Source organism: Lethenteron reissneri, chromosome 67 (assembly GCF_015708825.2).
Source record: "Lethenteron reissneri isolate LAM-NWPU_2019-01 chromosome 67, ASM1570882v1, whole genome shotgun sequence".
NCBI classification, from domain to species: domain Eukaryota; kingdom Metazoa; phylum Chordata; class Hyperoartia; order Petromyzontiformes; family Petromyzontidae; genus Lethenteron; species Lethenteron reissneri.
The window spans coordinates 3914993-3930079 of record NC_083845.1 but is presented as its reverse complement, the minus strand read 5'-3'; the positions used below and the strand labels follow the sequence as shown (position 1 = coordinate 3930079).

The following is a 15087-nucleotide window of genomic DNA, read 5'->3' as shown; positions in this document are numbered from 1 at the left end:
ATAAAATAATTTTCACGACGTTTTGGCTACAACGCAAGCAGCCGTCCTCAGGTGAAGAACAGGTCTGTCGATAAGACAGAGTCTGAATGACACGTCCTGGGCTTGGAGCGTCTATTTAAGCTGGGAGGGAGGAGGAAGAGCGCCTTGACAAAATAATTTGCATATCAAGAGGAATTTTAGCATATTTATGTAATATTACACTATGTATTATTCTACCAACCCTATTGCACACCACACTGCTGCATATTCACCATACAACTACGACAATTTTATACCATTTATTATTATACAATCCACTATATTGGCGACACTTCAGTCAGCTTAGCAGATGTTGGGCTCACCCCACTTCCTGTGCGGAGGTCTTCTTCCACCTCCTCTTCATTAATTTCCCTTCTCAGCCCCGAGGCTTTGAGGATTCTCTATCATTGTGCTATCCTCTGTCGTTTGCTTCATTGGGTGATGCCGCTTGCCCCTCCATGGAAGGCCTTCCATTGTTCTCGCCCAGGTCACCCACCGCAGTTTGATCAGTGGGGTCCTATACGTAGAAGGGAAATAATAAAATAATAAAATATAGTAAAATAAAATTCTCACGACGTTTCGGCCACAACACAATCAGCCGTCCTCAGGTGAAGAACAGAGCTGTCGGAAAGACAGCGTCCCGACAGCGTGATAATTTTTATTTTATTATGTTTTATTTTTATTATTGTATTATTTCCCTTCTACGTGACTTTACCGAAAGAATCAAGAATATGAATCCCTACAGTTACGAAAGCTTTAAATCGAAATACAGTGGGGTCCTGTTTGGGCCCCTCCGTGTTCTCGGCTGCTCGTGTTTCCTGGGAGCCGTCGGCCGTCTCACTGGGCGCGTCGTCGAGGTCTGAAGTGCGACCCTCTTCACCTTCAAGTTCAAGTTATTTTTTTAGGTATAGCCCTGTGAGCCATTCGGCTCTTGAATCGGGTGTAACCGCAACAAACAAACAAAAAACATCTTAAAGTAAATATGTGACTAAGTGCAAACAGAAAATCCAAGAAAAGACAGCAAAATATTTGCAGAAAAAAAATCACCGTACACCAACGCTGTGTGCAAAAATCCCAGTGGGATGCAAGTCAAACAACCAACCTGTTTCCTTCGCCACTCCACAGATTGCGTTTCCCCCCGCTTCTATTTCAAGCTCCTGATTTTCTGTAGGCGCCCTGCGCCTGGTCTTGGTTCCTGCACGGGGGCTTTTTCCCTGTGCGTGTCCCACCTCTAGGGGCATCTGGCATGGTGAAGACCCCCGACTTTGCCACCAGTGCTCTCCACATCTCCCCCCAGGCGTGGGTGCGATGTCCGACTCCAACTCTGGGAGATCTTTAAAAGGACCGAGCTCATCCCCACTTGACTCTGGAGATGTGGGAGTGTGTCGTAAATTTTCTCTTCAGAGGTCCGGCTGTCAATGACAGCTGGGTGGCTGGCTGAGCCTCAGTCTCCGTGGCAGTAGCCGGAGTTGGAGCGGGGTCCACTGCCGTCTCGCGTGAGCTCTGTGGTGAGGGCTCTCTCCTGAGTCATCCGTTGGGTGTTTTTCTTTACCACTCTTTTCCGCAGCCTCATTGCTGTTGGATTGGGCATTTGCCGTCAACGGGCAGTGTTTTTTTAACATTCACTCAACTCATTCACTTACCCACTCGCCTTCCCATTCACACACTCACTCACTCTTCCACTGAAATCCACAACCACAAACTCACCCTCTCATTCACCTACCCACTCGCTTTCCCACTCACTCACTCACCCGCCGACTCATTCACCCTCCCACCGCGACACTCACTCACTCATTGACCTACCCACTCACCTTCCCACTCTCCCTCCGACCACAGCACTCATCCTGCAACTTACCGATTGACCACAACAGTCGCCCTTCCACTCATCCACCCACACTCGCCTTCCCACTCACCATCCTACCACGACATCACCCTCTCACCCGCCCACCCTTCTACCCCACGCTCCCACTCACCTAACCACCCACTCACCAACCTACCACGACACTCACCCTCTCACCCGCACATCCACCCTCCTAATACACGCTCCCACTCACCTAACCACCCACTCACCATCCTATCACGACACTCACCCTCTCACTCACCCACCCACACACTCACCCACCCTACACACTCACCCACCCTACACACTCACCCACCTTCCGACGACACACTCCCACTCACCTAACCACCCACTCACCATCCTACCACGACACTCACTCTCTCACCCACCCTCCTACCCCACGCTCCCACTCATCCCACCCACCGACCCACGCACAATCGACGCGTCGAACGGCGCTTGCGTGGTGCCTTTGACCACGTGGCGATTCCATTTCATTTACGCTCGGACCGCGCCGTGTGGTGGCCTTGACGACACAAACCTCGATCGGGGATCGCCACGTGGCCTAACCCACGAATTGAACGACGAACAACGAATGAACGAATGAATGAAGGCCCTTCTATCTCCCCCACACACACACAGACGGGGGTGCCGCTGCTGCTGTGCGTGGCTGCTTGCGGGATGGTGGCGGCTCTGCTCCTCTACGGCTCCCTGCTCCTCCAGGAGGACTTGATGGCCGTGGGGGGCCACCCCGGGGGTCCCCTCTCCCGCCCGGCGTCCCCCCACGGGGAGAGGGGCATGGACCCCCGCGGAGTCTACATCCTGCCGGGGTACGCCTCCATCCACGGGCAGCAGGTGCGGCCCACTCCACGTTACCATGGGTTGTGAGGTTGTTGTTTTTGTCGGATGATGGCGATGCTGCCGTTGATGATGTTGATGATGATGACGAGGCTGCTGATACTGCTGCTGCTGATGATATTGATTGCGATGATGCTGATGATATTTGTGCTGCTGCTGCTGACGATGCTGCTGATGATGACGAGGCTGCTGATACTGCTGCTGCTGCTGATGATGAGGCTGCGGATATTGTTGCTGATGATGATAAGGCTACTGATACTGCTGCTGATACTGCTGCTGATGATGATGACGCCCATGCTGTTGCTAACAATAGGATGATGTTGATGATGCCGATGATGCTGCTGACGATGCTGATGATGATGCCCTCGACCTCGGAACCCGTCGACCTCCTACCAACCCCCCCAACCCACCCCCAACCCAACTCCCCCCCCCCCCAACCCCCCCCAACCCCCCAACCCCCCGCCAATACAACCCCCCAACCCAAACCCCCCCCAACACCACCCCCCCTACCCAATCCACTCCCAACCCCCCCAACCCACCCCCGCAACCCAACCCACCCCCACCGCCCGCCTTTCACAGCCGCTGCGCATGCGCTGTGGCGACTGCGCCCTCATCACGAGCTCGGGCCACCTCCTGGGGGCGGGCCTGGGCCCTGCGGTGGACAGCACCGAGTGCGTCATCCGCATGAACGACGCCCCCACGCGCGGCTACGAGGGCGACGTCGGCTCGCGCACCACCCTGCGCGTGGTGGCTCACTCCAGCGTGGCTCACCTCGTCAAGGTGGGTGGGGGAGGGGCGGGGGAGGGGCGGGGGAGGGGGTGGGGGGAGGGGCTGGGGTTTGTGACGTGGAGGTCGTCTCGTCCACATGCTGTCACGGGGAGCGGTCTAGCGTACTTCCACTACTACTATTACTACTATTATTTTACTATTACTACAATTATTTTACTATTACTACTATTACTACTACTATTGTTTTACTATTCCTACTATTATTTTACTATTACTACTATTACTACTACTATTATTTTACTATTACTACTATTATTTTACTATGACTACTATTACTACTACTATTATTTTACTATTAATTTACTATTACTACTACTATTTTACTATTACTACTATTACTATTATTTTACTATTACTACTATTATATTACTATTACTACTATTACTACTATTCTTACTATTATTCTTACTATGATTACCACTACCCCCCCCCGTCCCCCGCCACGGCAGCACCACGGCCACTTGCTCTGGCCCGGCAACGCGACGCACCCCGGCGCCGTGGTGGTTTTCTGGGGCCCCTCGGACCGCATGCGACCAGGCGGCAAGGGCCCCACGTTCGGCCTCCTGCGGCGGCTCGCCAGGGCCGTGCCTCGCCTGCGGGCCCACATCGTGACGCCCCGCAAGATGCGCACCTTCGACGAGCTCTTCAGGCACGAGACGGGCAAGGACAGGTGAGCGGGCGACGGTCTGATGATGATGATTGGTTGGTTGGTGGTGGTTGGTGGTGGTGGTCTTGTTGTTGTTGTTGTGGTTATCATCTTGTCACTCTTAAGGAGGGATTCGGGTTTTTGTAGTCGCCTCAAACCTCTCTATACACCCCCCCACCCACTGCTATGCACGATCGCTCCCCCCCACCTCCCCCTCCTCCTCACACCCCCCACCTCCTCCCCCCCACCTCCTCCCCACCCACCTCCTTCCCCCCCCATCTTCTCCTCCACACCTCCACACCCCCACCTTCTCTCCCCCCCACCTCCTCCCCCCCACCTCATCCCCCTCCCACTTCCTCTCCCCCCTTGCCACGAAGCCCACCCAGAGCCACAACAGCCCCACCCCGTGTCAGTGGTGGGGCCTCAACAGAGCGAGGCCGCCTCTGAAGAAGAAGAGGCGGAGAGGGTCTACACAGATTCTGGTCTTCGGGGCAGAGGTCGCAACCGGGTACCCGATACCCATACCCGACCCGATACCCGGCTACCCGTACCCGACCGGGTACGGGTACGGGTAGCCGTTTGCGACCCTGGTGCGGCCGGGTACGGGTACGGGTAGGCCGTGATTCACTGGTGAGTAACCGTTTGTCACTCATTTCGGGTAGGGTACGGGTACGGGTAGGGAACGGGTACACATACCCGGCTGGGTACGGGTACGGGTACCCGTTTGCGACCCTGGTGCGGCCGGGTACGGGTAGGGGTAAGGAATCAAAACCCGTTTGCGACCTCTGCTTCGGGGTGAAGCCACCGAACCGCTACCCCCACTAACCCCGCCCCTACCCACAATGACCTCGCCCCTACCCCCCGACCCTGACACCTGCTGTACGCATGCTCTCCCCATGGCCGTGTGGATTTCTTTTCTGGATCCTCCGGTTTTTCTCTTTCGACATTTAGAAACATGCGTTGAAACCATTCAGGTAATTTTGCTGCTATACATGTCCACTTTGTTGTTGAGCTATCATTTGTGGCCAGGTCACTTTTGACAAATAAGTGAATACCTCAGTGGGCTTTGCCTGGTAGGATGGGGATGGTTTAGTTTAATGTGTATGTGTTTTGGTGATATAGTTACCTTTATTCTACTTTGCACTCCTATCGTGGTTTTGCTATGTGTTTATAATACAGGTTTTTGGGTTAGATCGCATAAATATATAAATGTGTCATTAAAACCCGCCACCACCCGACACAGCCAACCAGTAAGGGTTGTCACGTAAACAGAACGTGGCCAATTCGTCACTAGTACAGCACACACTGGTTGTGTTGGAGAGTCAAGCCACAACAATGTTGCATCGGGTTTTACCGACACATATATTTACGTGATCTAACCCAAAAACTTCTATTATGGATGATATTGGTCGCGAAAGCCTACGTCTTAAACTGCATTGTGTTTGTTGTTGTAACGTTCTTACCCGCGCCTCCTGGAGATCTGTTAAAAAAGAGTTGTAAAGCTCATCGGATTACTTCAGTATTAATCAATATTCTGATTCTGATTGAAATGAATTTCTGGTGCAAGTGTAGTGAGTCATTCAGAGACACTATTTAGGAGGCAACAACGTTTATTCTACACTTCATGCAACATCGTTACACACGTGACTAAATACATCCATTCTCACTCTTGTTACGCATAGGACCACAATACACCTATTTCTCTTTCATACGGGAAAACTATAATCGGGCCAGAGCAGCCAACGTGCCGCCTGACCCACGATGACGAAGACGTAGCACTTAGGTTCCACTTCACCTGCAGACAGCCCGGATCGGTGATCGGGGCTTCCCTTTTATCTCTCTCGGCACGGCCTGGCTCCACCCTCGGCCGCGCCCTACGTCCAGAATATTCCCGACGGTTCCAGGCTACACCATCACCTGTTCCCTTTCTGGCTCCGCCCATAACTACGCCTTTTTCGGGAACTCTCCAGCTATTCCCCCGTGCCCCCTCGTTCACTTTTGGCCCACATTACTTACCCCGGCCCATCACGTGCTTATCCCGGTGTCGGGGTGACTCGTCCTCACATGACCCCTAGCACCAGCCGCCCCCCTATCGCACTCTCCCAGTGGCGCACTCTGTGGTGATACCCTGCGGCGTTGGTGAAGGCTGCAATCCCCTACTTTGGGGCCGTCCATAAATGACGTCACGCGCCTAGGGGGGGTGGGGGGGGGGGTCAGACATTTGTGAAGAGAGGGGGAGGGGGAGTTTGAGAAATGTGACGTCAAATTAAAATGCGCAACTTCAAATAAATGTTAATTAAATATAATTGTTATAACAACACAAATTTTGATAAATTTCGATTTTCATTATGAACTATTTGATTACTTAAATTTACTAAGGTCACCTTTTATTTATTCCATGAAGGAGCATTTTGCTTCTCCATGGGAGAATGGAGAAGCATACATTTAGTAAATGTTTTAAATTATTGTTATTAAACATTTTGATTCTAATGTTTCTAGCAGGGCTTTTCATTCTGTGGAATTAATATGTGATTGTTATAATTGTACTCTTCATTTTGCTTCGTTCTACTACAAAGTTTTAAGTATTTTTTTTATAGTTATAATTACATTTAATATTTTGTAATTATAAGCTAATTTCAATATAATATTGTGAACATCTGCAGTTTTAGTTAGACGTTGAATATTTTCAAGTGAATTTCTGCTTAATTTCAGCTTTCCAACGCCTCCTTTTTAATAAATGTTTTCTCCTACAGCATCAGAGTGCAGCGCCACATTAAATACGCACTACAATGACAATAGTTAAAAGTGATTTGAAGCATGTTTTATTTTCAAAATCGAAGTATGGTTTTGGGGGGAGGGGCAGAGCTTTGTGACGTCATATTTGAGGGGGGGTCTGACTTTTTGTGACGCCGTGTGACGAGGGGGGGAGGGGGGGGGGGTCAAAAATCGGCCAAAATCGCGTGACGTCATTTATGGACGGCCACTTTGTCGGTAGGACTCATCAGCTTTCCTCCTGCTAGCACCCAGTACCATGCCCCTAGTGGCCCACTGAGTGGTACTGCATGGTGTGTTCGCCTCTGCGCCTGTTTCAACGGCACTTGGCGCTACGGGCCGTAGTGATCCATTTACCGTCACTACACAAGTGTGCAAACACCAGCAATAGGGGGTTAAATCGTGGGTCTGGACGAGATAACAGCCACCAGCTCCCCAACGCTCTGTGAAAAGGCTACATGCACAGATATGTACTTGCACACACACACACGTGTACCTACACACGTGGGTGTGTGCAAGTACACACGAGGCTCATGTGCATCCCGTATATGATTGTGAATACATGTGTGTGGCATTGTGCGTGTTCCCACAGGCAGTGCCGGATTAAGCTAGTGCGGGACCTGTAGCATATGTTGTTATAAAGGGGGCCTAAATAAAAAAAAACACGTAAATATTAAAACATAAATTTTTCACTTGCACAGAAAAGTCATTGTATTTTTTAAATTTGCTACACAGCCAGATAATACGACAAATCGCTTACCTCAAACACCCCGTCGTTAATAATAACTGAAGGCACTATAGTACTATACTAATAGAGCAAGTGCAGAACCACTGAAACGGAATGGATAGCTTGAATGCATTTAGCGTGGGGACCTTTAAAGTGCGGGGCCCGTAGCATATGTAGCTACTTTTGCAACTAGGATAATCCGGCACTGCCGGTCTACATAGGTGCTGCTCGCTAACAGCCACTTGCCCCAACAGTCTGTTAAGGCTCCACTGGGGACATTTATCTTTTATCTTTTGTGCCCACAGGGTGGGGAGCGGTGGTGTAGCGGTTAGAGCGCTGCGCTACGAACTCGGCGAGCCGAGTACGATTCCCGCTCACGGCCAACACCGGCGACAAATATCTGAACCGGTCCTGGGTCTCTCCTAGGTCGACTCAGCCTCAAATGAGTACCTGGTGCGGTGTGTAAACATCGTCACTGGGGAGACAAATGCAACCGGGCATGGTGCTGGCCACCCACCCCCTCGTGTGCCGTGCCGACCTTCATAGGTGCTCGCTAACAGCACTTGCCCCAACAGTCCGTTAAGGCTACACGGGGGATCTTTGTCTTTGTGCCCACAGGAAGTCATCGCAGTCCTGGCTGAGCACTGGCTGGTTCACGATGGGCATCTCTCTGGACGTGTGCGACCGCCTGCACGTGTATGGGATGGTGCCCCCCAGCTACTGCAAGTGAGCCAGTGGCCCCCCACTCCATCACCCAACACAGCCGCCCCCCCTACAATACACCACGCAACACAGCCCCCCACGATACACCAATGATGATGACGCCGATGGTGCCGATGGTGACGATGATGACGAGGACGACGATTCTAGATTTGAAGCTTTCGTGACTGCAAGGATTCATATTCTTAGGTAGTTTTGGTAAAGTCACGTAGGTACAAAAATAATAATAAAATAAAATAATAATGAATGAAAATAACTCAATTAAATCACGACGTTTCGGGAAGCAACACAAGCCTCCGTCATCAGGTGTAACTGCTCCAGTAAAATTACTGTAGCGTATGAAGAGAGCTATTCAAGACACGTGTTTTTTTTTATAGAGGGTGCTGGGCAGTGAGGAGCCAATGAGTGGGGGGGAGATATAACCATCTCGGTGCTTGTACACTGCATGTACGGTTATTAACCATGTAAAAAAGATGTAACTCCTCGTCAAAGCCACCTCTTAGACACACTTCAGCTGTTGTGCTTACACTTCGTAGTCCCCACCTGAAGATGGATGTAATTAACCAAGTTTAACTTTAGCTGCCGTGCAGTTTACTGCTAAACAGCCATGATAATTGGTATTTTACCCTTCTATCTGGCAACAAAACTGACACATTTTTTACAAGGAGTCATGTTTGCATAGACCACAATACCTGCAGCCATAATGCAAACAAAAAACATAACTCTGATGATATATGCACTGTCCTTGAAGTTGATTGGTCCACGCCCGAGACAGCTATCTTTTGTGCATTATGGCTGCAGGTATTGTGGTCTATGCAAACATGACTCCTAGTAAAAAAAAAAGGTGCCAGTTTTGTTGCCAGATAGAAGGGTAAAAAAACCAATTATCATATTTTTTACTGGCAAATGAGGTTCCAATGGTGCTAAACAGCCAGTTTATATTTACTCTCATAATCATATCCATATTGATTCTTATAATTTTAGTCATATCCAGCCTGATACACCACCATCACGAAGGAAAAAGTCTGATTTACAACTGTGTTTCATTCCCATTCGCCATTCAGCGTCCAAGCACCGTACATGCAGTGTACAAGCACCGTACATGCAGTGTACAAGCATGCAGTGTACAAGCACCGTACATGCAGTGTACAAGCACCGTACTTGCAGTGTACAAGCACAGTACATGCAGTGTACAAGCACCGTACATGCAGTGTACAAGCACCGTACATGCAGTGTACAAGCACCGTACATGCAGTGTACAAGCACAGTACATGCAGTGTACAGCACCGTACATGCAGTGTATAAACACCGTACTTGTAGTGTACAAGCACCGTACATTCAGTGTACAAGCACCGTACATGCAGTGTACAAGCACCGTGCATGCAGTGTACAAACACCGTACTTGCACTGTACAAGCACCGTACATGCAGTGTACAAACACCGTACTTGCAGTGTACAAGCACCGTACATGCAGTGTACAAGCACCGTACATGCAGTGTACAAGCACCGTACATGCAGTGTACAAGCACCGTACATGCAGTGTACAAGCACCGTACATGCAGTGTACAAATACCGTACATGCAGTGTACAAACACCGTGCATGCAGTGTACAAGCACCGTACATGCAGTGTACAAGCACCGTACATGCAGTGTACAAGCACCGTACATGCGGTGTACAAGCACCGTACATGCAGTGCACAAGCACCGTACTTGTAGTGCACAAGCACCGTACATGCAGTGTACAAGCACCGTACATGCAGTGTACAAGCACCGTACTTGCAGTGTACAAGCACCGTACTTGCAGTGTACAAACACCGTACATGCAGTGTACAAGCACCGTACATGCATTGTACAAGCACCGTACATGCAGTGTACAAGCACCGTACATGCAGTGTACAAGCACCGTACTTGCATTGTACAAGCACCGTACATGCAGTGTACAAGCACCGTACATGCAGTGTACAAGCACCGTACATGCAGTGTACAAGCACCGTACATGCAGTGTACAAACACCGTACATGCAGTGTACAAGCACCGTACATGCAGTGCACAAGCACCGTACATGCAGTGCACAAGCACCGTACATGCAGTGTACAAGCACCGAGATGGTTAACTCTTCCTCCCCCCGACTCATTGACTCCTCCCTGCCCAGCACCCTATATAAAACACACGTGTCTTGAATAGCTTTTTTCACACGCTACAGTAATTTTACTGGAGCAGTTACACCTGATGACTGAGGCTTGTGTTGCTTCCGAAACGTCGTGATTTAATTGAGTTATTTTCATTTCTTTTTTTATCTACGTGACTTTACCGAAAAAACCTAAGAGTATCACGATGACAACAACAACAATCACGATGATGACGACGGCGAGGATGTTAATGACGAAGACGATGATGATGATGTCTTCGACAATGACGATGATGACAATGATGACGACGATGGCTTCGGCAATGACGATGATGACGACGACAACGATGACGATGATGGCTTTCGACAATGACCACAATGACGATGACACCGATCACGATGATGGCTTCGACAATGACGACAATGACGACGACAACGATGACGACGATGGCTTCGACAATGACGACAATGACAACGATGACGACGATGGCTTCGACAATGACGACAATGACAATGACAACGATGACGACGATGGCTTCGACAATGACGACAATGACGACGACAACGATGACGATGATGGCTTCGACAATGACGACAATGACAATGACAACGATGACGATGATGGCTTCGACAATGACGACAATGACGATGACAATGATGACGATGATGGCTTCGACAATGACGACAATGACGACGACAACAATGACGATGATGGCTTCGACAATGACGACGATGACGACGACACCGATCACGATGATGGCTTCGACAATGACGACGATGACGATGACAACGATGACGATGATGGCTTCGACAATGACGATGACTGATGCCCTCTCTGCGCGCGTGGCGCTAGGTCTCCCGCGCACCGGCGCGTGCCGTACCACTACTACGAGCCGGCAGGTGCCGACGAGTGCTCCATGTACATCTGGCATGAGCGCGGGCGCCGTGGGAGCCACCACCGCTTCCTCACCGAGAAGCGGGTGTTCGGACGCTGGGCCAGGGCCTACAACATCACCTTCTCGCACCCGGCCTGGCACGAGTGACGTGGGGGCACCCACCCAGGACTCATCTGGACCCACTTTGACCCACCTAGACCGACTTAGTCCCACCAGTACCCGCCTAGACCCACCAGGACCCAGCAGGACCCACCCAGACCCACCAAACCCATCACGACCCAGCTAAGCTCACCAGAACCTACCAGAACCCACCTAGACACACCGGGACCCAACTAGACCCATCAAAAGCCATCAAGACCCACGCAAACTCACTAGAACCTACCAGAATCCACCAGAAACCCCACCAGAACCCACCTAGACCCACCCAGACCCACCCACACCCACATGGACCCACCTAGCCCCACCAAAACCTACCAAAACCCACCAACACCCACCAGAACCCACCAGGACGTTCCAGGACCCACCGGGACCTACCAGAAACCCCCAGAACCCACCAGGACCTACCAGCACCCACAAGAACCCACCGGGACCCACCAAGACCAACCAACGCGAACCATTGTGTCACCGCCCTCTCACACACGCGGTGAGTGTGCCAAAAAACAGTCAGTCCCAACGATATTTTTGAAGCGCCAGTGAAAGATGGAGACCCATAGGCTCACACAGACTGAGTTGTGATTAAGCCGGGTTCTGAAGGGAAGTAAGTGAGTTTGATGGTCTCAGACCGACTATATTTTTGAAACGCCAGTGAAAGATAAGGCCTCACATGGAGACCCATAGGCTCACACAGACTGCGTTGTGAGTGAGTTGATGGTCTCAGACCGGCCACAAATGACTGCACAAAAAAGGCATCAAATGAAATTTGGTTTTGTGCTTTATTTTGCCAAATTACAGCTCAGAGAACTAAACAAATATCGTTTTGACCGCCAGGTGATTGACATTTCAGGAGGTTGTGGGTTCGATCCCGACCCTGACGATGCTTGCTGTATATTTGGAGTTTGCACGTCTCTCTCCCCGTTGTGGCCGCGTGGATTTTTCTCTTCATAAACGCATAGAGTTAACTTGCGTTGATAAAGTATTTGGCTCCTGCTATGAATGTCCACGTGATGATAAGCCACTTCGTTGAGCTTGTGGCCGGGTCGCTGCTTGACAGCTCCATGGGGCCTTACCTGGTAAAACAAAAACAAACTAAACTTTTAGTTTAGATTACACTGGTCAACACACCTTTTCTGGCATAAGGTATTCCAACGGTTTTAAGGTAATTTTGGGGTGCTGATTCCAAATCTGGCATCAGTTTTTGTCTATCACATCAGGTTTTTGAGATATCAAATATTGCATTTTCAATAACAACTGCAGAATAGAAATATTAAATAAATGTGGATATCTACATAAAATGATATTATAAACACACTATCCTAAAAATACAGCACCATATTTTAACACTAAACCAGTCACTGATTCGCAAGAACTTGCAATTATAAGTGACAGAGTTAATTTCGGGTAAAATCAATGAAAATGGGGTATGCCGATAGCATAAAAATGAGATGTGATAGAGCAAATCTGAGATCAGATTTGGAATCGGCACCCTGAAAATAGTCTAAAACAGCTGCAAAAGTCCAGGCCAGAAAAAAAAGTTTTTTTTTGTTGACCAGTGTTATGCACCGCACCAGGTAACACCTTTTTTTAAAAGACTCAGTCGACCTAGAGGAGGCCCAGGCCCGGTCCAGGTATTCGTCATCGATGTTGGCCGTGAGCGGCAATGGAACTTGGGTGGTCCTCCCGCTCGGCTCGTAGCGCAGTGCAGCCGCAAGTTAAGAATCGACGTGCATTCAGAATATTTGGCCCCATACTCTTTGGCTCTTTCGGTAAAGTCACGTGCTTAGAAATAAAATGAAATGAAACAAATCACGACGTTTCGATCGCAACACAAGCGGTCGTCACCATTAGCCAGGCTGATGATGATTAGTCAGGCTAATGATGACGACAGCTTGTCTTGCGATCGAAACGTCGTGATTTGGTTCATTTCATTTTATTTCTAACTAGGTGACTTTACCGAAAGAACCAAAGCGTATGGATTCTTGCGGTCACGAAAGCTTCAAATCAAGATTTGGCTCCTGCTGTGAGTGTCCACGTGACGATGAGCCCCTTCGTTGAGCTATCATTTGTGGCCGGGTCGTTACCTGCTACAATATGTTGTTGTTGTTGTCATTTAGTCTTAAGTGTGTCTTAGAGAAGTCACTTGAGGAAGGGGTTCTCAAGGTAGCTCCGTGATGTCCAAGGGGGGCCGTGTCCAGTGCAGTACAGCAACAAGGTTCAAACCATCGGTGAGAGGTCTGCAGGTGAACAAGTGCAGCCAGATCCTTCTTGAGTCCACTGCTGGATGAACGCCTTCCATCGCCGTGCGGGTCTGGGGGGGGGGGGGGTTATTTAACCATACTTCACCACGCCGGTCATTGCTGATTGGTGAAGGCGGGTAGCACAGACGTAGGTAGCATAGAAGTACGGTATAATAAGAGAAAAAGTTAACTCGTAACGCCGCGCCACCACCACCGCACGGTACCAGCTCATCGCTCTCGTAGAGAGAAGAGAAAGAGGAGACGACCCAGAGAGAGAGGGGACGACTCAGAGAGAGAGAGAGTGAACGACTCAGAGAGAGAGAGAGGGGGGACGACTCAGAGAGAGAGAGGACGACTCAGAGAGAGCAAGAGGACGACTCAGAAAGAAAGCGAGAGGACGCCTTAGAGAGAGAGAGAGAACGACTCGGAGAGAGAGAGGACAACTCAGAGAGAGAGAGGGAACGACTCAGAGGGATAGAGGACGACTCAGAGAGAGAGAAGACGATTCGGAGGAGGCGTCAGGGGGAGGAACCACAGACAAGGAGCGGGAAGAAAGCAACAGCAGCCACGCGGTAGCGAGGAGCCGGCGCTACCAACGATCGCCTAAGTTCTGCGATTCTCCACGTGTTAAGGTGTCATGGGCCAATGGTTGAGTGTTCACGTGCGGGAGGAAACCGAGAGCGTGCGCGGAGAAAAGCCACGCTAAGGCAGCGAGGGGGAAACACTCTATCCCGCACAGCTGAATCAGGTGGAGCTCACACATTTTTTGTTTTACTGTATCGCCATTCACCTGGCGATGGCAGGTGAATGCGGTTCCTCCTCGACGCCCCACGGGAAGGGAGTTTCACACAACATCTGCGCGTGTTCCACCAACCCTCGCTGCTGCTGCGTCCACAGCGCTGGATCACAGGCAGCCACGTGTAGCGTAGCCACCACCGCCGCCGCCGCCGCCACGGACTGCTGTTTGTACACGGTCCGGTCATCGCCCATGCGAGCACTTCTAGCCAGGCTCAAGCCTGCTTGAGCTTGCGACGAGCCCCTGGCGCCCACGAACGGTGTGTGTGCAGAGCTGCGATGTTCGTGTCGCGCATGGGTTAGGGTCAAGGGTTATGATCAGGTTTAGTGTTAGGGTCAGGTTTAGGGTCAGGGTTAGGGTCAGGGTTAGGGTCAGGGTTATGGTCAGGGTTAGTATTAGGGTCAGGTTTAGGGTCAGGGTTATGGTCAGGTTTAGTGTTAGGGTCAGGTTTAGGGTCAGGGTTAGGGTCAGGGTTATGGTCAGGGTTAGGGTCAGGGTTAGTATTAG

General features: G+C 50.3%; 1 protein-coding gene across 1 annotated transcript in view; it reads left to right on the top strand.

Moving 5' to 3' along the window:
• Positions 1-13306, top strand: part of LOC133360045 (alpha-N-acetylgalactosaminide alpha-2,6-sialyltransferase 5-like) — a 32198-nt gene extending 18892 nt beyond the window's left edge. The window contains exons 2-6 of the mRNA XM_061578620.1: positions 2498-2710; positions 3293-3493; positions 3952-4172; positions 8266-8373; positions 11349-13306. Of these exons, the coding sequence (XP_061434604.1) occupies positions 2498-2710; positions 3293-3493; positions 3952-4172; positions 8266-8373; positions 11349-11538 (933 nt within the window). The 3' untranslated portion in view covers positions 11539-13306. The remainder of the gene's footprint in view (positions 1-2497; positions 2711-3292; positions 3494-3951; positions 4173-8265; positions 8374-11348) is intronic.
• Positions 13307-15087: the final 1781 nt, after the last annotated feature.